This window comes from Oreochromis niloticus, linkage group LG3, assembly GCF_001858045.2.
Source record: "Oreochromis niloticus isolate F11D_XX linkage group LG3, O_niloticus_UMD_NMBU, whole genome shotgun sequence".
In the NCBI taxonomy this organism is placed as follows: Eukaryota; Metazoa; Chordata; class Actinopteri; order Cichliformes; family Cichlidae; genus Oreochromis; species Oreochromis niloticus.
This window is the reverse complement of record NC_031967.2, coordinates 12,330,724-12,354,086: the sequence shown is the minus strand read 5'-3', so window position 1 is coordinate 12,354,086 and position 23,363 is coordinate 12,330,724. Positions and strand designations below refer to the sequence as shown.

The window sequence follows — 23,363 nt, the reverse complement described above, 5'->3', positions numbered from 1 at the left end:
CTAGAAATGCATAAAAATCCTCTGACAAACACTTTGCTTACAGACAAAAAAAACTGTCTTCCTCTCACATGTCACCTCTAACTGATTCTCACTTACCCTGAAGTTTCCAGAGGCTGTGTTCAAACTCATATTTTCCCTCTGGTAGCATGTTTGTTTTTAAAAAGTAATAATCGTATTAAGTATTATGAAGGATTGATACTCCCTGGTTGTTGTTTTTTTAGGCTGTGTTGAAATCTAGTTCAAATGTAACTCAGCTAGATGATAAGATGAAAATTAATTAAAAGCACATTCTTGCATTGCGTTCTCTCTGTGTTAACATTGGCACATTGTTTGGCTTCTCGGCAACAACATGGACACTTCTGAGAATAGTCATTCTGGCTCAGTCCCTGGCATCAAGTGATACATTTCACAAAGGACGAGAATGGAAATGCAGGAAGCAAATATTGCTTTGTGCGCATCTCTATTTTCTCCTTCAGCTTTTCCATTTCTGCTCCAGCGACTCGACTCTATTTACTCTAGCAAAGCTCAGATTACACTTTTATCCACAGACCGGAAGAGATCAGAGCTGTAAACAACAAGACTACAATCCCCAGGCTGAACAAGATACAACTTTTATTGTTTACGTATCTCTTTGTTTGTTCTTAATGAATATCGTTAAATGTGAAACCCCGTGCCCGAGCAACCAGCTGCATTTTGGTATGAATGCCCAGCAATACAGCAGGCAGCGATGTTGTCATTGTCGCAGACTGAGCCAAAAATAGCTCTGTTTACACTGTCCTCACGTCGTCTGACCTGACCGACCAGGATCTGAACTGATGTGACCTGGATAAAGTGGTCTGTCACTTTAACTGTGAGAGAACCTAAACACACTGCTGTCCACCAAAAACTGCATATTAATAATATTTAGCTGAGAAATGTGTCTGAGAAATGGTGCAAAAGTGACGTCACATTCACGAGGACAATCGTTAATTGAAGGTTTAACTATAAAAATACCATCAAAGAAAAAGGCTGACCATCTTTTATGGTACAGTAGTGCGCAAAAGTCTTCCTCATTTCAAGGTGATCCCACACTGCTTCAATATCCGGGCTCTGCGGAGGCCAATCCACGACTCATAATGTTCCACTGTGTGTTTTTTTTATCCAGGTATTCTTTTACTACACTGGTTTGTTTGGGATCATTATCATGGTGAAAACAAATCTGTTCAGCCTCCTCTGTGTTTGACAGATGACTGTACAGAAGACGTTCACTGCTGTACGTCTCTTCTGACTCCCTCCCTACAAACTGATCACTTCTACCCAACATTCCTAACTTGGATTCATGAATCCTCTATGTTTCACTTCCTCAGCCAACACTGATGAGGTTTCAGTGGACAGTGGATGGATCAACTGAAGGACCAGATGGCTTACCCAGGACCTGGCTTTTTTCTTCTTCTTAAGGACATGTGTGGTGTGGTTGAGACACGGTGGGTCCATAGATTGGTGTTTAGAGCCATCTTTATTATACATCACACAACATTCCACACCACAACAACCCCAATTCCCTGTGTTTTAACACGGCGGGCGTGATTGCGGATGCTGTGCAGGTGCGTCCACATGGCACAGCAGTCCACGCCCCACCGCAACATGCCTTTTAGTTACTGCTCATCTGCTGTAGACAGTTTTCAGACCTGCCACTTCTAACTTTGTCCTCTACTTGTCCCGTTTCTTTGAATTTGTTAGAAACACACTACCTTTTCAGCTAATAGCTCTTTGAGAATCACCTTGTTGGTGGCGAAATACCATTTTACATCAACCAAACTGTTATATTTTATATATTATAGCATCATATCATCCCTTAACTTAGGTGCCACTTCCATGCCTTAGTGAATCATAGGTCAGTGTTAAGTGGCGTGACATACAGAAATGAACCCCAAAACTGAAAAATCAAAAATGGCCAGGTACATGAGGTGGAATGAGTGAAAAAGCAGCCAATATTCAATGAGTTAGTACTCAAAACCACACTTTGCTTCCAAAAAGCAAAGTCTGGCTTCTTGGAAGCAAAATATGAAGAAATGAGCGGCATGTTCAGAGTTTTTCCACAGTGCTATGTTTTTACCATAAGAGATGGTCTGCCTATTTCTAGTCAGGCAGAAATCGTTGCATTCAAATAAGTGCAAATAAGGTTAAGTTTATTCAAAGGCCCATATTGCATTTGGGGGTAAGGTAGTCCTTTCCACTATAAAAATCCATCTGGGGTTTTGCAATGATGGATTTTCAGATAAGTGAATCAAAATCATCCAACTGATCCATCTATTACTGAACCAATGTAAAGTATTCCCCAGAAAATTGACTGTGATTAATCATCTCTGTCGTGTAATATTATTAGTATTTATAATGCAGATCTCTTAGAAGGCTGAAAGTTACATTGGAATCACTTAAAACAGAACAACAAGTCAGAAGAATAGGTACAGATTTCCTTGGGGGGGGCACGGTTTAATCAGAGAAGATAGCAGGAGGAAAAATAGGCTGCAGAAAAGAAGTGACAAGAGCGAAAGGGTAATCCATCCTTATTAGGTACAAATCAAATGCATCAAACAGCCAGTCAGAGGCAATAGAATGGTCAGGGTGATCTGTGAAGCAGTGCACAGGACGAGATAGGCCTTAGCTGCTCGGGCCCGAGCTGTGTGATTGCTGGGGCAGAAGCACTGTAAACGCCAAACACAAATACCTTTTGTTCTGTTGCTTTGCATTTAAATTGAATTTGAGACAGTTTCAGCGGTGCGTGGAAACCGCAGGAGACTGAAGACAAATTCTAAACGATGTCTTGCTTCCACAGAAGATGCTCTGTAGGATGCTCGGTTGCTCGGAGTCCTGTACATCACTTCCCTTCCCCGTCACTACAGTAGCTCGGTGAGCTGCCACTATTTAATCTGTTTTCAAAGTATTCTGCAGTATCATACTGAAAGGAAAGCTCCTGCCAACTTCTCTTACTGGCAGGCCTGGCTAAAAATACAGCAAGAATCGGACTTTTCACATCATCAAAGATTAAAGATGTCGTGATCAATCTGGCACACAAAATACTCAACTGGTGGTCTATAAAGCTGCTGTTCAGCACTTATCTGAGAGAGCTTTTTAGTCAAATTTAAGATGTGGCACTGTTTTAAGGTCAGATGAGTCCACCAGATGACGGCTGCTGTGGAGGGAGCCCTATCCAGAATTATGACAAAGAGCGGTGTTAGTGATGACAGAAATATTGTAATAAGTCATCGCCATCTAAAAAGTCAAATTCAATGGATTTCAAAAACAATGACAGCTAGAGGAAAACAGAGTGAAATGCATGCCTGTAGCGTAAGGTTGCATGTAAGACGCACACAGACGACGGTCTCGCTGTTATCTGGACAGCACAGTCAAGTGTGAATGAGGCTCTCAGACACACGGGACTCTTAAATACTGATTCTGCAGCTAACCTTACAAAGACTAATGAAGCACGCGCAAGTTACACTAAAACACATTACTTGGCTCACTTCGGCTAATTTATCAATTAATTAGTTTCTTCTGGTGGCGCAACGTGAGCTCCCTGATTATGCTTTAACAGTCATGTTAGACGGCTGAGATCCATTCTGTTTACGCCTGCCTGGTGTTGACACAGAGTTAGCCTGGTAAGTAATGGGACCTGTGGGGGTGGCGGGTGGTGTTGGTCGGGGAATCTGTCTGCAGACTGATGGAGAAGGAGCTCCATTTTCTGCATGGCTATCCACGACGAGCTGCGCCAGACAGAGTGAGTCATTACACTGTTTTACAACAGATGTGTGAGATGTGTGGGGACTTGACGGGGGCGTGGATGTATCTGGGCTCGATCTTGGCAACCGCACACTCCCCGCCCGCTGCGGCCTTGTCTCCTGCGGACCAGACTGTAATGTCCGTCCAGGTTTTAGTGCCCTTGACTTAAGAGCTCATACACTGCTCGCTGAACACGGGCAGCAAAATTCTGGTCACACAACGCCACTTTATCCTCTGGAGCCTGCAACACAAAGCGCCTGCACGGTGGAGCAGTTATTTCATTTGTCTGCATGATCTCTGGAGCAGCTGTGGCTATTCAAATTAAAATGAAATTAGGCAAACGATTTGATTACAGTGTGCAGAAATAATCCCAGTGTGGAAAAGCAAACAACGCAACAAGGTAATGTAATAATTCCACCTTAAATCATCCGTTTCCAAACTGTAAGTCTACTGTAAATCACAAGCCCATATAGCTGCAAGGTGCACACATTTTTTGCAGGATTGCACATAGACACAGTGTGTGTGTGTGTGTCTCATGTGCCAGCTAGGGAGGAAAAACATGCTGACTTTAACTCAATGCCGCACCAACATGAGAAGCAAATTGGCCCCGCAATGAAAGAATGTAAAAGGGTGTAATTTAGAAGTTAAACACTGCTTACTCTTTCTGCTTTAATGCAGTTCATTATCTTGGCATCTGAAACAAAAACCTCCCCTGTAATATTTGTAAAACATTATTATTTCCTGTCCAAAAGTGTAGAAGAAAATAACACCGAACAGCAATGCTCGCGACACTAATAACACCCTCAGACATTACGCCCTCGCCTCAAGTTTGATCACGAGTCACAGAGAGAGCGCGGCAACGATCATAGTAAAAAAGTGTCCGAAACGGCAAAAGTAACGGGCCGTCATTTACATCCGGCCTCGTGTCCGTCTTTTTTATTTCCTCTGTCTATTCAACCGTGTGACATTTTGCGCAAGCCTCCACTATCGGTGAGAGAGATTGATCTGTTTGAAATTTCAATCTGCAACCAATCAAAGGAGACATAAAAACCATTTGAGAGCAGTCATTTTCATCAGTGGATCTACGCTTCAGGAAAATGAAATGTGAAAAAAGCAAAGAAAAATGAAAACACACACACACACACACACAAAAGCCCCCAATTCCTTCGGGACTGCAGCAAGAAAGGTCTCTTAATAAAACATCAAGTGTTCAATACTAGAGCTTCTACTTTTACTTTCGTGGACATTATAATTACAATCACAGAGTAGATGTGCATGAAGAAATAAGCGCGTGTTAATGATGCTAAGTTGCTCTTGCTTCCCTCGAGTCTCCACTCCGACCCTCAGAGGTGTATTGATTTTCTTGTTCTGGTTGGGGAGCTGGAGCAGGGCTGCAGTCCCAATAATTGCCAGCTAACGGTGCGTGGAGAGGACATTGTCTCTTGTATTGCAGAGCGTCTGGGGCAGGTTCAGTTTTTTTTGTTAAAACGCAGCCAAGGCAACTGAAAGTTGGAAACATATGAAACAAAGAGCCTTAAAATTAAGTGATTACACGTGGAAGAGGGAGAGAGAGGAGATAAAAGTTAGGACACGGAGCTGGAAGCAGCAGAGAAAAAAATGGTGACAGCAGAGAAAGGAGAAAACTTTTTAATTTAAGTTAACAATAGCAATGATCACATGAAGAAGAGTCAGAGCAGGGAGAAAGAGCCCAGGGGTAATAGAACAATCTTCTGAGGTGGTGATAACAACAACAGACAATAACTGCTCTTAATAGCCAGTGTTTTTAAAGAGCGTAGTTTGGTTTTGGCTATTTTTCAGTGCTATTTGGCTTTGCTCTACTTACATGCCGCTTTACAGTATGAAGCTTAAACATGAAAACGACCCGCCAAAGATTCAGTTTTTCATGATCTCAAAGTCACGGAGGTGAATGAAAAGCTCAAATCTTTGAACACACACTCATGCAGGAATTTGTAACCGAAGCATGCACGCGCTACTAAAAATAGCCCGGCCATTCCTTCCACTCAGAAGGACTCTCGTTTACAAACATTAGCGCAAATGGAAAACCTGATTACTCTGGCTATAGGAAGGGTGACTTCAAATGGACAGTGGCACAGGAGAACCACGGGCCAATGTCGAATGCAAATGGAGACAAATGAAGAGGAATGCCATCCGGGCGATCCGGAGGGTGTGGCGGTGGTGAGGCGGTGACGCTCGATAGGAGCACCAAAACCGCAACTACTGTGTCAGGTTGCCTTAACAGCCCTGTATTTCATTTGAGCAAAACCTCAATTGGATTCCCCGTCCAAACCAGATTTGGATGGGGAATAGAAAAAGGTCAAAAGATAAATACATTAATTTCAATTTTGACTAGATCCCCTATACACATCAAGGTTTAATCACTCTTTCAGTCGTGATGGCGATATCATAGTGACAAGCTCATCATTGCCTAATTAGCTCTAGTAATTAATCAGCAGTTCCAGGGCTGGTGAAGGACAGAGGTATTCTCTGCTAACACACCAACAACGCTGTTTAAATGACTGCACCAGCTTTCAAATGTGTGTTTTACTGGCTTTTATGGGGCCAAAACGATCCACCGGGGACATGGGGATAGTTTTGAAGTGTTAATAATTCATGTGCTACTTATTTTCCAGCCGTAGCCTCGACAATAGCAAGGTCAAAGAATACTTTCACTATAAGAATACTTGCACGACAGCGAGGACGCTCTCCCTCTTCTGCTTTACATAACACTAGGCCAGATTGTCGAGCAGCACTTTAACGGGCCCTGACAGACACTCACTCACTTTCAGTCAGGCAGAGGAGGATCTGGGTGGACTGAGCTGGTGCTTAGCTACTGTAGGACACCAACTGTAAGTTCTCAAGCCAAGCACTGTTTGTACTGCTCTAATGAGCCAAAGAATCTGTGCTGCTCTGGTGCTGGACAGCAACACAGCAACAGAAACCAGAAACCAGAAGTAGGCAGGGACTGAGTAACAGAGAGACAGCAGGACGTACCTGCCAGGAAGCTGATACGGATAGATGTATCACCGTTAAACATCTTCCGTCTGCCCTCGCCAAAAGGGAGTGAACCTTAAGAAAGGGGTCATGGTGAAAGGTCACGCTTCAAGTTTGACAGAAACCTGTTACTGGATGAACCTGATGCGTCTTCTCTTCTTCCAATTATGTAAGAAGCTTGGCAGAGATGATTCGATCGGATTCTACGATTGTCCAAATCTGTTGTCCGCTGTGTTGAACATCTCGCAACCATTGGTTTCCATCTGCGCATTTGTAAAAATCCAGGAGCAAAAGGTGCACTGGAAGATGTAAGTGCTTTGAGGAATTTGCCCAAGAATTTTACACACTAGATGGACAGTTCGAAAAAATGATCAGAACCGAACTTTCAACACAGATCGTTTGAGGATTATATTTTGTGTGAGTAAAACGGAAGTCCATGATCTCATCTTGCACGACATCTATGTTCTTGATTCAAACCAGATGCTTGTCAGGTGAATCAAGCAGATGCCACGATAATTCAGTGGGTGTGAAAGAGGCATTATATAACATGGTTTTCCATCTGTTTTTGTTCCGCCTGTCCAAGCCCCAAAGAAATGCTCAACAGATACATGCACGGCTTGAATGCTGGGCATTAAAAAAGTGCTTTCTCTGGAATTTTCCTCGCTCAGAAAAGGCCTTTAGTGAGTGAGGTTTTGTAATTCCTAAAACTTGATAAAAAAAAGCTGCATCATGCCTCTATGAGAGACAAAAACTGTGCTCTTGGTAGTGTTGTAACAATTCTAGTAATTTGTAGAACATGCAGGCTTAAAACTTCCATAAATATTTGGGTTTCTCTATCAGAAATGATCTCTAAACACCCTCTTATAGTGAATGTCTTCATGTGCAAGATGTAAAACAGTCAGGCGTCTCCAGAACAGGCAGTTGCACAGATGTGATGCCAACCCAACCTGCCTGTGGGTATCAAATATTCAGTGTTTGGTCAGGGATTATGGGCTTTGAACGTGCTGTCCTCATGGGACAGGTGGAACATGACCTGCCACTATCCGTCAGGAAACCAAAGAGAGGGAAACAAAGAAGGGCCTTCGCGTCACTGGGCATGCCCCCACACACGCACTCACAACTGCATACTGACAGGTAGATTAATGTCGACAGCATTGTCGTATGGCCATAGATTAGATGAGTAACTAAACATCTCGCAAAGGCCGCATTGGCGGAGTTTTCTCTGAAGCAGAACACTTTCCAAACACAAACAGAGCAAATCTTTTATTTTGATGCCTTTGTCACCAATTAACACTTTTTTAACTTGTGGTTACTATATAGGTAAAAAGGCTACAGAGAGTTTTTTTGTTTTTAGCATTCTTTACTTAAAAGTTCTACAAATTCTTCCACACAGCAGACGGGAAAGCTCATTTCTAAGTTGATTTCCCAAAAAGGCGACACAAGTTCCCCACAAGATTGTCTCAAAGGACACGTCTCAAGCCCCCGATGTTCCACACAGATACTGCAAGAACCATTTAAGGTGTTTGGTTGGGACTACTACTTTGGAGATGAGCCAGACATGATAATCTCAGAAGCAGAGGCAACATCTCCAAACTAAACAGTGCATGTTTTCAGGGGCAAGCATGTGGGCGCCTCTGTGCGTGACTGGTTACACTGCAGTCGTGAGGCTCATTTAAATAACTCTCTGATTCACGCCAAACGTTTATGTCTGCGCAAGGATAAAAATATTCTTATATTCTGCCCAAAAATACTCCCACAATGAACCATAAATCATCAGTGTAGTCTAGGCAAACACAGAGCTTAGTGTAATAAGCTCCTGGATCAACAGTGGGAAAGAAACTACGTGCAGCTGATGACTTTGCACACTCCATAACCAAAAGGTGTCTCAGGTGCCATCTTTGAACCTGATGCCCCTGACGTCGCAGTCATGCTGAAACTGAAGCGATTTTGCACAAATAAAAATATGTGAGAACAAATTAAGTCTTAATTTGACAGCGTTAGAAGATTTTGTTGAAACCCCGCCGTGCGCTGCTCTTTCAAATCATGAAGAGGCTAGTCCAATTAAGCACTGCTTCCACAACCGATGGGGCTGAGTGAGCATCATATGCCTGCCCCTCTTTTCTGTGCTCTGACAGCTGAGAAAAGTAGTGATAATCAAACACAAAATTCCATATTTCAATAATAGATTAGGGCAGGGGTGCCCAATCCCAGTCCTCGAGAGCTACTGCCCTGCAGCTTTTGGATGCGTCCTTGTTCCAGCACACCTGAATCAAATGAATGGCTCGTTATCAGGCCTTTGCCAGACTTGATGGCATGCCGAATTGGTAATCCAACTATTTGATTCAGCTGTGTTGGAGTAGGGATGCATCTAAAAGCTGCAGGACAGTAGCTCTCGAGGACTGGGATTGGGCACCCCTGGATTAGGGGAATATAGATGTGTATTATTTGGCTTGGCCTGAATCTTACAAAAATAAGAGGATAGAGGTGAAGAGTCTTGTCACAGGCACAAGCAAAAAATGAATTATTGAGGAGGATCACAACTATAAAACATAGTACTGCACTGGCGGTGTCAAGTCAAACCGTCTTTGTCTACAGCTCATTTAAAACAGCAAAAGATGATCTCTAAAATCTTTGTACCCATGTTTGGTATTCACAGCAGGTCACAAGATCCAAACTGTAATCATCAGAAAGTTTATAAACACTTCAACTGTTCCATTGTAAGGAACACAGCCAATAAAATATTCGTCTCCGCTAAGCACACTGACAAGCCGAATTAACCTAATTAAAATGATGCAAGCTGCTTAATGGCTCATCTACACAGTGGTAGTGCAGAGAAAGCAAGTTTTATCGCACAAAAGGTTGAGAGGAGAGGTTGGAAGGGCATGTGCTGTGATGTCAAACGATATGCTTGGAATCGGTTACGAGCATGTGAGCTTGTCCTGATGAGAAGAAAAGGATGATGCATCACAGATGCTGGGACGCCTGACAACCAGACACTGAGGGAAGAAGCGAACCGTGACGATGTGGTGAAAGATTCCAAAAAAGTATCTGCTCCGAAGCAAATGGCAGATTTACTGTGTTCTGCAATGCAATCCAGCTAAATACAAGCGGGAAAATATATGCTTTAAAACGTCCCAGTGCACGACCATGGGTATTGACTCCAAAATGAATAGACATTGAAAATGTGCTACATAAAAGTAATCAGTATAAATAAACCTGTGACACATACTGATGGTGGACTTGTAGCTCTCCCTGCTCATCTGTCACAGTGGCTGAAATGGAAATGTTGAAGGAGATGAAGATTTCCCCTGGTGTGAGCAGCCAACAAGTTTCTGCCTCTCAGACTATTGAGCATGTGCTGACACTGCTGTTTGGATTTATAACCTCAGAAAAGCTGTGCATCTGTGATTTGTTTCCCCTCTACAGCTGGAAAATTCAACGCCTGCTGCGCTGCAGTGGTGGTGGCACGAATACGAATGGTAGGCCACTTAAACAGTTTCTGTGTACAGTATGTTTTATACTGTATGCTCTGTTTTTCTTTAATAAACTATGTCCTGCGCTCACTGCAGATATCAAAGGAACTCTCTTTGGAGTGGAACTTCACATTAATGATAACAATGTCAGTATACATCTTTTTCAGAGACCTATACTTAAAAAAAAGGCTTTTGCGGACAGCAGATGCTCACTGCAGACATCAAACATCTGAAAAGCCCTGTCCTCTTACATCATGCGCATTACCCTCCACCTACTCTATGTATCCATGATGTCCTTGGCAACAAAATGACCAAATGAAGCGATGACTGTGAGTCTCTTCTAGGACAATGAACATCTCAATTAAGACCCCATGGCCTGTTAACTGACTCCATCTATCATTCTCTTCCCCTGGTCATCCAAATATGGCCGAGCCAGCCTCGCTCTGGTCAAGCTCCATTTATATTAATCTGCAGTGCAGTCTGTGGAAGATGAGTTAATACAATGTGTTTATAGAGAAATGGACCCACCCAACTGGAAACTGGCTAATAAATTACTGGTATTGGGTTCTGTAATCTCATACATGTATCTTTTTTCGAGGAATTAAGCTCCAAGTGCTAACATTATCTGTACAGGTGGGAGGAGATAAACAACCAGAATTCTCTTAAGGATTTGAAATAGGGAAAATGTGCTGGCTTCGAATGAGGACTTCAAAACTGAATCAATATATGTGTGATAACACATATTCCATTAATTTAATGCTGTGTGTGTATTCCCGACAAACAGGTGTAATTTAAAGCAGATTTCAATATTTAACTATAATATCGAGATTTGACTGAGCAAAGTATCTTCCTCCGGCTCAGCACATTTACAGTAATTACCCGGGTCCAAAGGGAAATAACGTCGAGCCATGCAGTCTACATGAGTAATAATTAACAAGTACTAACACTAACAATTAAGAACACAGTTTTACACATGAACAAACAAAGCAATGCTGCATTTTACCAGCCAAAGCTTTGGGGACATGAAGGTAAATTACTCCAGAATATACACTAATCGTGTTATTACCAAATGGGAATTGCAGTCTGACCTCCGCAACATGCTGGTGGCCATGGAAACCAACAGCATACTCCTCTGGGCATATACTGTAGATGGATTTCTTCAACCTTTGCATCAACCACAAGCCCGTACTCATTGCTATGATTGGAAAACTGAAACCATCTACTCCTTTTATAGTTCACCCCATCGACAAGGTGACTCTTCTGTAGCTGCCTCCCTTCCTCCCGACTTGTTCCTGCTGTCTCAAAGGTCATGGACACCGCAGAAAGTAGGCCACATCTTAGCAGCTTCATTTCGCTCGGCTCAGTTCTTTAACTAAACACACACTGTAAGAACTGAAGGGGCTGCAAGAAGTAAAAATAGTCTTAAATGTTCAGAATCATGTTGTAATTCATTAGCATGTTCAAGAAGCACCTCTCCGGGGCTTAGCACCTTGCGGTGTGATAATCAACAACCTACTCGACAGGAGCTCAGTTAATGCAAAAACCAGACAGGAGACACACAAGGCAAGGGTGTCAATGTATGCTACTAGTGTTGTCACATCATCTGTGCACAAACCACACATGCCACTGTAAAGTCCAAGAATAATCGACTCTCGAATGATAGCTGTGAATAATTCAGAGCACGTTTGATGCATAATGTGCAATATGTGCAACGATCAGTATATTCTGCTGCTGGTAACCTTTATCCTTTATTGAACCCTTCATGGAGTAATCTGCTGGTAATCCACCATAATCCATGATTTAATCTTGTTAAAGCCATTGATTTACTATCCTGCTTATTAGAAAAGCTCTTGGTCTGTGTGCACGGATCCAAAAAGAAGCCGAACTATATTAGGCTTTGCAGCACGATACAAGTCCAGAACTATTGATGATTGTTTGTGCACATTGAATGCAACAACTTCCTTTTCAAGAAAGGACTCGTAAGGATTTGGAACAAACATACTGCTACACATTATTTTTAATTGACTGACACCACATTACACGATAACCTGAAACAACAATATGTTGTATGCAACGCTGCTTAAAATTGTTAAGATGCAGAAAACAGGACTGCAACGCTGAGCTGCCAGAACCAGCGAGTCAAATCCTTGACTAAAAACTGCTGTTCCTGTATTGCGTGAGATGTTTGATTACATTTCTTTCCACTATAATGACTTCACCTTTGCCTCCGGTTATATTCTGTCCTTCTGTGCGCATTTTAACATGCGCGCACAGTCAAACAAATTATGATGGAGAGCAGGCGATAAATCCAAACCCCAGTCTGGAAATCCTCAAGTGGGCTTTGCTGCTGTAAATGTATACACAATGTAAATTCTGCATGGTGCTGACGATACGCGAGGTGCATGTGTCCAATTTGGACTTTGTAAAATAAATTTTTTTTTAAAAAGCTAATTTTTAAGAAAACGTTGAGGAGAAGAACTGGAACAAAACTGCTTAGATGGAAATACAAAAATCGGTGGAGGTTTAGGAGAACCGCAGCAAAGACGCCTGTCAGAGTCTTACCGGTGTTGAGCGTGCCTGTGATGAGTCTGAACAGGTACTGTGCGAACTTGAAGATCTCACGCTTGCATCTTTTCCTGCAGCTCATCTTTGCTCCTCAGAGGCGGTGGGGTAAAGGGGGGATGCTTGGAAAGGTCAGCACAAAAGGAAGACTCTAGTTTCAGGGTTAAAATCCAGGAATGACTTTCACTTGGACAAAGTCTTGCAACAGGGCAAGTGTCCTTTTCTCTGCCCCACTCTTCTGGCTATGTCAGCGTGGCCTTTGTGTCGGTGTGTGGCAGGAGTGATGATCATGAGTGAGTGGAGAGAAGTGACGGGGGACTCCACTCGCACGTGTGTATGTATCCCAGCTCGTCTGTTGCGCGGCTCCAGGGTAAAGGCTGTCTGATCAGCACGGACACGGGGATGGAGTGTGCTCCTTTGTCAGATCATTAATATTTGCTTACCGACGCTTTACCTCCTGCTCTCTGGAGAGAGGTGAAGGGACTTCTTTCCAACACTCACTCCCTCCTCTCTGGACTTTTCCTCCAACTCCTCTGAGCGTACACTCTGAGCATACACTCTGCTGCTCTTCTTCTGTGTTACTACTGTTGGAGTCACAACACAGTGGTTATCCAGTGGGTCTCTCCTTCTCTGTCTCTCTCAGACACAAACAAACACACACTCCCACACACACTCGTAGTGCGCCTACTGCTCGCTCTACTCAGCACCATCTGTGGATGTTTTACCCTCAATGACGGTTGCCATGGAGGTGTGGCCTGATTGGCCCGTGAAGAGGAGGAGGAGAAGAAGAAGAGAGAGAGAGTGAGAGAGATAGAAGGCACACACAAGGAGGAGGAGAGGCATAAAGGAGAATTAAGGGGAAAGTATCCACCTCGATGAATCAGCAGTGACAGTACATTACAGCCCTGCTGTGTGATGTGTAACTGAACGTTTTTTAAAAAGTGACAGTAATGGGCAATATTAATGGCACACAATGGGCGCTTTAAACAGACAAGTGACTCAATAATTAAGGGCACATTTCATAAGAAAAAGAAGTGAAAAAGTCTTTTCTGCTAAGTTGTTCCACAGCATACCCCAACAGTTTGCAAAATCCATAACCACTAATCATTTTTAAATGAAAATAAAAATTCCTTATTATAGTTAAAATAATTATTTTGTCAGTAAAAGAAGAGAAAAGCTGTCTCACAGCAGAAAGACATGAGAAACTACATACCTGAAAAAATGTGTTCTTGAGTCTATTCACCAGCAGTTTCATTATTTATTTATTATTATTCATTCATTTATTCATTTATTTACTTATTTCAAAAATATGAAGTTTGAGCGTGACTGACTGATTTTCTGCGTGCAGATATGATTGGTGATGACTCTTTTTCAGCTAAAAATCCACATTTCGGTCAATTTAAAGTTTTTTAAAATCCATTTTCATTGCAGTTTAAACATTCAAAAGGCCATGACACAAAAATCACATGTAACAGGACACATGAGAAAATATTTTGTCTTCTGTTTCTGCGAATGTGAACCCCTTCTCTCAGATTCACCATCTCCCTACACAAACTGTTTAATACAGTCATAACATTGAGTGTCATGGCTTAAAGGAGCACTTTGGAGTTTTCCTACATTACTTGTATTGGATGAAATTACAGAAATGTAGCAGCCTCTCACACAAAATGTATCATTGTATTAAAGTGAATGACACTTCATGAAATCATATGATCAATACTAGGTCAACAATTGGCCACCAGGGTTTAAATACCTGGGACTCCCCATCATTTGGTTTTAGCACTGAAGAAGCCTCTTGGATGAGAGGTGAAACGCTCCATGACCTGGATGTCTGAGAACCTACACAAACATACTTCATGAAATCATTGCTTTGTTGACACAAGTACTGCTGAGGATAATACAGATGATACTAAAAGGCAAATGCTGCTTTAATCAGGTAGTGAAGTCTAGTTAGTCATTATTCATTCAGTGCATCAAAACAATATCAAAGTTTTCAAATCTGAAACATTAATCTCTCCTAAAAGTATCATGTATATCCCATGCTTTTATCTCATTACAATGTAATGCATCTCTTCTGCAATATAGTAATAATACTAATAATAATGACAACAACAAGAAGCACTCTTGTAGCCAAGAAGACTCGCTGTCTTTTCCCTCTATTTACTTTTAAATATTATATTTTTTACATACTCATTTTGTTTTCTTTGTTCTTTTTAAATGTACTTTAAGATATTGTTAGTGCAGCAAAACAAATGTAAGAAACCCAAGAAAATATGTGCCTCAACTATTATCCCTGCTTGAAGTTAATAATTTCTTCAATATAACATGTGAACATGAAATGTACCCCTAATTATACAACAAACCATACACAAAGTAAAAAAACCAGTCAGTCACAATATAAGAGGAGGGTGAAGAAGAAAAAGCTGTGGAGCTCAGGACGGCGAGTTATCCTGCAAGAAAATGTCAAGGTCGGTATTTATGACTGACAGGCTACGCTAAGCATCTGTGATGACATTAGGATCAGTCGAGTGCATCATCTCCTCCACTAATTAGCCTACACTGTACCTCAATTGCACTCATCTATCAATGCCAAGCTCTCCCACCTCAAAAGTCTGTCATTAACTCGAACCTTTCCAGTCTTATTACAGCAGTGACTTCACTCAAGAAAACTCTGATAGCCATATTTTCTCATTATTACATGTCCATCAGGCTGACAGGTTTAGGTTTCAGATAAGTTAAGGCTTAAAATGAGGCTAAGTTTCTACAGGTCACTTGACAGAGAGATAATTCTATTTTGGTAAAGTCTACTCTGTGTAGAAACTCTGCAGACTCTGACCTTGGACTTTTCATCAGCCTGTAATGCCACACAGACTTTGCAGACAGAGTCCACAGGCAAGAATAAAAAAAATATGTGCTTGGAGGAAAAAGAAAGATTTCAAGGACTTAGTAAGTATTGTGAAACTTCTTACTGGGTCAGATTGCCACAGAGAACTAGCACAGTGTCTGAATTAGGTGAATAATTTACAAGGTACCTGTGGGGTGTAGCAGTGTCTTTGTGGCACGACTTGCTTTCAGAAACAGGAGACACAGAAGATGAATAATAATGAATAAAAAACTTTCAAAGCATTTTCTTTATGTTCATCCATTCCCTAAGCACTAACTACTTTTTTAAATTGCTAATCGAGTCAAGCTTTCCATTTTCATGTGGCTCACATGCAGTTGACAATGACATAAAGGCACATTTACGACTAAAAGTCTTGGTTTTCTTTGAAAAAATAAAGTGTTCTTGAATCAACAAAAGTGAATGACAGTCAATCCCAGCCAGTGACTGTTGACTTTGCTGCGAGCCACCAGCTAGTTATTATTAGCTTCATTAAACTGCAAAACGTTGGTGTCGCATTTCAATTTGAAAACACAATCTCTTAAATGGTGCTAATAACTTCGTGTCAAGCAAAACGACAAAAGCTGAAGCTCCTTTTTAAAGCCGCTTTAGCAGTAAAAGGACAAGATTAGATATGCAATCTTATAGTCCATGAGTGCACACAGCCATCGTTAATAACGGCATAATGCTGTTTAAATGGTTTAATAATGGAAAAACAAACAACGTAATATTTCTTCTTTATTGTTTGTATTTTCTAACTTGTGAAAAGGCCTTGAGCATTACCACTGTAATTGTGCTACTGTTGAAAAATGTGCTTTGGTTGCTCAATCGTCATTTTCCACAAACCAGGGAAGAGCAGCAAATGTTAAACTACACTGAATATTGTATTACCATTCAAAACACTAAACAATGGATAGATCAGACATAATTGGGCTTTTACTATTTGACTAAGACAGACATAAAACTTTTATTTGGCCTTGTGACATAATACCATATTAAAATTGCTTAAATGCCAATTTAAAGTAACTTGAGCGCTAAACTGCAGTTGAAATTACAACTAAAAGTCATAAATCAAGTAAACACATGGATGTCCGCTCAAAATGAACAGTGAGATAAAAGGAAACTATTTGGCGAGCCTTATAACATTATTCAAATGTGTTTATTAATGTGAAATATCGTTTTCCACGGTCCCAAATATAAAACACTTAAAAAATACTGTAGTTTACTTTGTAGCATTTCCAGGCGTCGTCTTTAACCACCGAGATTATGTCATTATGTCCCTTAAACTTGCAAACGCACCTCTTTATTGTAGACTAACAAGTATGCTAGCTGTCAGTATAACAGTCAATATATGTTTAAATTGACAACATAAACTCTAGCTGGGCCTAAGTATGTGGGATTGTTGCATTTTAAGATTTCTTTTTGACACAGGCTAACTTACAGTATTGTGCAAAAGTCTTAAGCACACCCTTCCTTTACATTTAGCTTGAGCCAGACTTTTTTGTAATTTATAAAAAGTGGTCTTAAGGAATAGCTGTCCAGGATTTCTTAATGTTTTTCAAAGTTGTTTGGACATTGACTGCTTTTCTGCTTTCAGAGGAATATACACTACCGGTCAAAAGTTTTAGAACACCCCAATTTTTCCAGTTCTTTTTTGCAATTCAAGTCCTTCAAGTCCAATGAATAGCTTGAAATGGTACAAAGGTAACTGATGAACTGCCAGAGGTTAAAAAAAATGAAAAATAATGTACATTTTAGAATTGCATGATAGGCGGCTCACAGGACAACATCTTCAAGCACAGCTTAATAATGGCCGTAGTAAGCAAGTCTCAGTTTCAACTATAAAGAGAAGACTTCAAGCTGTTTGACAGGATGAGTTGCAGCAAAAAAGCCATTGCTAAGACATCAGAATAAGACAAAGAGGCTTGCCTGGGCCATGAAACACCACCATCGGACTACTGAAGACTGGAAGAAGGTATTATTGATTGATGAATCAAAATTTGAAATCTTCGGTTCATTACGCAGGATCTTTGTACACCATCGGGTAGGCGAAAGGACGGTTCCACAGTGTGTGGCATCAACTGTCAAACATGGAGGAGGAAGTGTGATGGCCTGGGGTGTTTTGCTGGATCCAGGGTCGGTGACTTGTACAGAGTGAGAGGCACCCTGAACCGAAACGACTACCACAGCATTCTGGAGCACCATGCAGTACCCTCTGGTATACACCTAGTTGATTGGAGGTTCATCCTACAGCATCTTATGACCCAAAGTGGCCAGCACGGTCTCCAGACTTAAATCCCATCGAGCTGGTTTGGGATGAACTGGACAGAAGAGTGAAAGCAAAGCAACCTACAAGTGCCACACATTTATGGGAACTTCTGCAACAGACATGGGAAGAACTGAAGAATATTTGATTTTGTAGGAAGAATGCCACGGGTGTGTTCAGCTGTTATATCTGCCAAAGGTGGCTGAGCTATGAATCATTCACACATACAAAAGCCAATGACAATCAGTGCTGTATCTATACATACCAGACAACTTAGCAAAGATCCAATTTTAAATTGTATCTTTAGGCACTTTGTTACGAGCAGGCTGTCACAAAAACACACAATTTGCTCCCATTTTTTCTTTAGCTGAATCTATGAAAAATGCCAAAGATAACACAGTTTGACAGGCATAAAACAGTATTTTTGCACCAACAAGGTGATTCCCAAAGAGCTCTTGGCATATCTCAGCATGGTGTGCAGTGTGTCCTTAAAATAAGAAATAGCAAGCTTAAGAATCAACAGCAGATGAACAGCATCTGAAAATCATGTTCTTAAGAAATAGGAAAAAATATCCAGCAAAGACCTGAGAGATGCACCTGGTCCTTCTACTGTTCACTGAAGCCTCATCAAGGATGATGTAAGTGGAAAGCTGGCTCTCAATAACCATTCTTAACGAAGGGAAAGAAGAAAGATTGCCTAAGAGAGCTCAAGCCGTGTTGAAGAATAAAGGCGGTCAACAAAACCATCAAAACCATTTAAAGTACCTAATCTTTACTGGTCCCACACACCTATTAACCCTCTACTGGTTGATTCCAACCTCTGCAACTCTGATGAAGAGAAACACTCCTGAACTCTCTGTAATTATAGATAGAAGCACTACATTATATGAACTACACCAGATAGCTTCAGGTCACACAAGCAACAAACACAAACTGCACTGACACAATGTTTGTCACTCCACTGTTTCTCTGGTAAACAGATGGCCTGCTGCTCATGTTGGTTATTGGTAAAGCGCCGCTGACATCACTCACACTTGATTCAAGTACACTGTGCTGCTGCCAAACACTGGGCTAAAACCTATATATTTCAAGTCCATCAGAGATCACGCTCAAGGTCTCCCCAACACTCCTGTAGAATTTGAAGTGTGGAACAAATCACTACAATACAAGTCCACGCACAGGCAGGAACACTCTCACCAGGAGTAATGTTTAATTTAATGAGCTGGTCAGGACACAGGGGGATGGAATGAATACAACAGAAAATACTGAAATCTTACAAGATATTTGGGTGAGTCTGAACAAAGAGAACAAAGAGCAGATTTATACTATTCAGAACGCTTGTTTGAAGGCAACTCCAACTACAGCATTTATTCAGTAATTGCAATATCTTATGTTAATTAAGAATCATGAGATCTAATGAACATCACACAGCAAACTAAATTCTTAATTAAAACCACTAATCTTAAATTATATTACCATAGCTACAGCCTTTAGGGTCCTATTAAAATACTATCTTCTACAACTTAGCATTATCACATTCATTCCCATAGCACTGTGCTATATCTGCATTGTTTAAGTAATTGTAGCCTTAATGCAGGATGATTTGACGTCATTCTTCTCTGAAGCACCCTCGAGCCTACAAAAAGAGTTCACTTGATCAGGCGGACCTCTTTTCTGCAGAGAGTTTCCCCTGATATCAGACAGAACTACCAACTCCCTACAGTGTTCAATTTCCAATTTCAGTCTGACATCGGGTGTGCTTTTCTACCAACACTAGGACACTGTTTAAACAACAAATATCAGGATGTCCTATTGCAGCAAGACCATTACGTTCAGATTGCGACGTATTTGTATCCAATTGTATGCATACTGTAGGCAGCTTTAGTCATACTGAAAGAAATGTGACCTTGATTTTAGCAGCTACTTTACTCTCTACTCTGCTCATTTCTGTGGCAACTGCAGGTATAGTTTTCCCTGTCCACTGAAGACCATTGTATCCACCTGCATCTAATGAGAACAGCTTGAAATAACAGTCAGTCCCACTCACAGTGATGATTGGCTAATTGCTGGGCTGTCAGTGGTGCTCATTAGACCGATCGCTTTTCAACAATAAAAATCTTTTGGGGGTTTTTGCGTGTCAAAAATCGGTCAACCGGGTGGAGCGGACAAATTCAAAAGGAATCGAAAATCAAATTTGCACACACATAACATTAAAAGTCTCCATGTGGCTCAGCTGAAGGGAGTAAGAGCAGTGGTTTGCTCCTCAGATTTCCACATTGCAAGCAAATGATGCATTATATTTTTGATTGAGCACAACAGCCCAAGATGCAGCTGTATTTTCCCCATCGTCTAAAATATAAAGTCCCAGAGAAACTTTTCTCCATTCCCAGACTTTGATCGAACATGAACTTTTTCTATGTTGCCCCCTGCAGCAATGGAAAGAGTAACATGAAATAGGCTCCGCTGGGGAGAAGTTGACAGATATACTGATCCATCCAGAAAACACTGACTGCAGGTGCCCAGGGGTGAGAGCCAACATTACCACAAGAGCTTTTTTTTTTCTACCCGCTGCGTGAGAGCCGCTCGGTCGTCTGAAAAGCTGCAGAGAGCAGCTTATCATCAAAAACAGGAGCGCGGCTGACAACCGCAGACTTCTATTGTGAATCGCTGCGTCCTAAATTGCATTTAAAGAAAGCCCATTTACCACAAACTGCACAGCCACTCTGATCCTTTAATGTGAACACAGGTGATACATCGCTGTCAGAAACTGGGCACTCTGAAGCAAAGTGGCCAGTAAACTGAACATCAAGTGCTAAGCCACAATCTAGTCGCCATTTGTCATCAAGAAGTGGAGTGTGCTTCACTGTGATGTCTAAGTGCTCCACCTTTCTCACTTCAGCGTGCTCGACAATATCCACAAAATAGTTCTACAAGTTGCTGGACTGGAGCAGGACAAGTAGTCATCCACAGTCTCATTCACCAACATGCGCCCTTTTACATTTTGGGGATGTTTTCTTGTTGCTAACGAAGGATCGTGCACAAAAGAGCATTTTAAGGTAGTCCATTGTGCTGATTTCTAATCAGACCAGGTATCGATAACTAATGAGCACTTCTTTCCCTACCAATATTAAAGACTGATCGCTTTTAATTACCGGTTCACTGTATGTGAATCCTGACAAGTGCACTGTGCAGTCTGACAGAATCCAGTATGTCCGTTTACCACATTGCTGCTGCAGCTGCTCGATTCCAGCATTTGTGTGTGTCCACCCGCTTTATGAGTCACATGTGACCCCGGCTTTTTTCTCTTTTTTTCCTGCATTGCCTTCTTTACGTGTCAGGTCTATTTCTGTCGTGCCGGCTCACATCTCTAGCTGTAGGTTGAAAAACACTCATATACAGCAATTACTGACAGCTGACATGAAAAAAAATTGTCTTGCATTTCTTTTCTTTTTTTCTATTTCTCTTTTAATACTGGCTGACTGAGATGGTGTGAGGGAGGAATCTGTGTTCTGCAGAGCCAAGCTGCTGCTGTGGATAAACTTACTGTCAAATAAACATAAACCAAAATCCTGGTGAATGACAGCTGCTCTAATGTCAAATTATCTAAATTGACCTTTAAAATAAGGCCACACCTCTCGGTGGCCTTGAGAGGTTAAACACACTGGACTTAAGACAACACCACTTATTAGAAAAGGATTACATAAGTACACAAAAAGAGAAACAGTGAGCGTGACAGAAGCCCCGTGGAATTGACAAGCTAATAGTAAATGGCTACTGGTAAACATGCATCTACAGTGTAATGCCTGATTTAGACTTCTGCGTGAAATCTATGTCGTAACTTACGATGCAGCCCTGCACGTCAGGTCGACACAGCCTGCAATCACTGGGTTTCGGGTTACATTGCAAGTTACGACATAGCTTTCCAGCAGAAGTCTAAATCAGGCATTGTATACATCATATAATTAAAACGCACGTTACCAATGAATCCTCCGCTTCTTCTTTTCTGCCACTTATTCAGGTGAGGCAGAAACACTTCAGTTTTGTTTTGTGAGTTTTTACAGCATTTTTTTTTATTTGCTAGTGTTTTCTTAAGTTCCATTTGACCACTCAAAAGACACATTTCTTCAAGCCAAAGTCACTCTCATTAACTAATCACTACAGCTTAGTTGCACAGTTTATGTCGTTACTAATTCATGAAACCATTAAGTGAGTAAAAGACAACCTTTCTGTTTTCAGATCAATAGTTATTACCTTTCGATCCATGTCTACCGTTTGCATTATGGGACTAGAATACTTGAAAAATTAATGGATATAATTAAAATGTTACTTTCATCAATGCATAACAGAATAATCCTCATTAACAGCATAGCCTTTTTAAAAAGTCGGCTTGTCAAACTTTGCAGGTGGAGTATCTCCAGGCTGTCTTTACACTTCCATTAAGTCTAATGTCTTCCAGCACCCGGGAATATCGCAGAACACCAGTATGCACTGAGATGAGCGCTATCTGTAGCATAGCTGAGTTTTGGCAAACAAGGCAAACGTCAATATGCCTTCAGCACAGTGCAAATATCTCTAAGGACCAAGAAGTCACAGAAAACACAAAGTGGATACACAGGTGTACATATGGGAATGCCTAACAAGAGAATCAGAGGAATAGAAAAGCATTAAATGTTTAGTTTTAGCTTTAATTAACAGTATTTTCACATTAGTTAGATGTTCATTTTGTTTTGTCCCACTTTTTCCTTTTTACTTGTTTTACTTGTGAATTAAAAAGAAAAGAAAAAAATAGAGGAAACTAAAAGCTCATCAACTTGAGCTGGGACAGTACCACACAGGACATTCTGCTGAGTGCACAGAAAGCTGGCAGGAGACTAAAACTGCACCATCACCTCTGCTTACTGTTTTATATAGAAATGAATCCTAGGAGGCTGTCTGCATAAACACTTCTACTGAAGTCAATTTCAACAGTGAGGGGAAAAATAACTGGAAATAGTAAATATACTGTGGTCTACGGGGTGATGCATTCAATTCCAAATTGAAGAGTTAAGCCTGGGCTCTCTGCCCAGACTTGCTTACTGAACACACAATTTCACAAGCCTCAAAAATAAGGTGGTAATATGAAACATGTCTGCCAAAGATACACAATGATGGTAAAATAGGACACAGCAATGAGCAGGACAGTCATCGCTAAATCATAAATAATGAAATAAAAATCTTGGAAAATGTACAGCAGCAGCTTTAGCAACAATCTCTGAATCCAAATCCACTTTAGCAAAGCCAGCGAGACATGGATGAAATGCAGCAAAAATTTAATTCAACACATTTTTTTAGTCTGCAACCTAAAATTAAAATAAGGTCTTATCAACATCAAGTTTGATAAAGAACACTATTGTAAAGCAGAAAATGAGGA

At 41.1% G+C, this 23,363-nt stretch overlaps 1 protein-coding gene across 4 annotated transcripts in view; it reads right to left on the bottom strand.

Annotated features, from left to right (window-relative positions):
• Positions 1-23,363, bottom strand: part of kcnip4a (potassium voltage-gated channel interacting protein 4a) — a 147,377-nt gene that overhangs the window by 84,733 nt on the left and 39,281 nt on the right. The window contains exon 1 of one of the 4 annotated variants that reach the window (XM_005468196.4): positions 12,807-13,509. The exons of the other annotated variants lie outside the window; for them this stretch is intronic. Within the exon in view, the coding sequence (XP_005468253.1) occupies positions 12,807-12,891 (85 nt within the window). The 5' untranslated portion in view covers positions 12,892-13,509. Of the gene's footprint in view, positions 1-12,806; positions 13,510-23,363 lie in introns of those variants that run through there. 4 annotated transcript variants of the gene reach the window in all.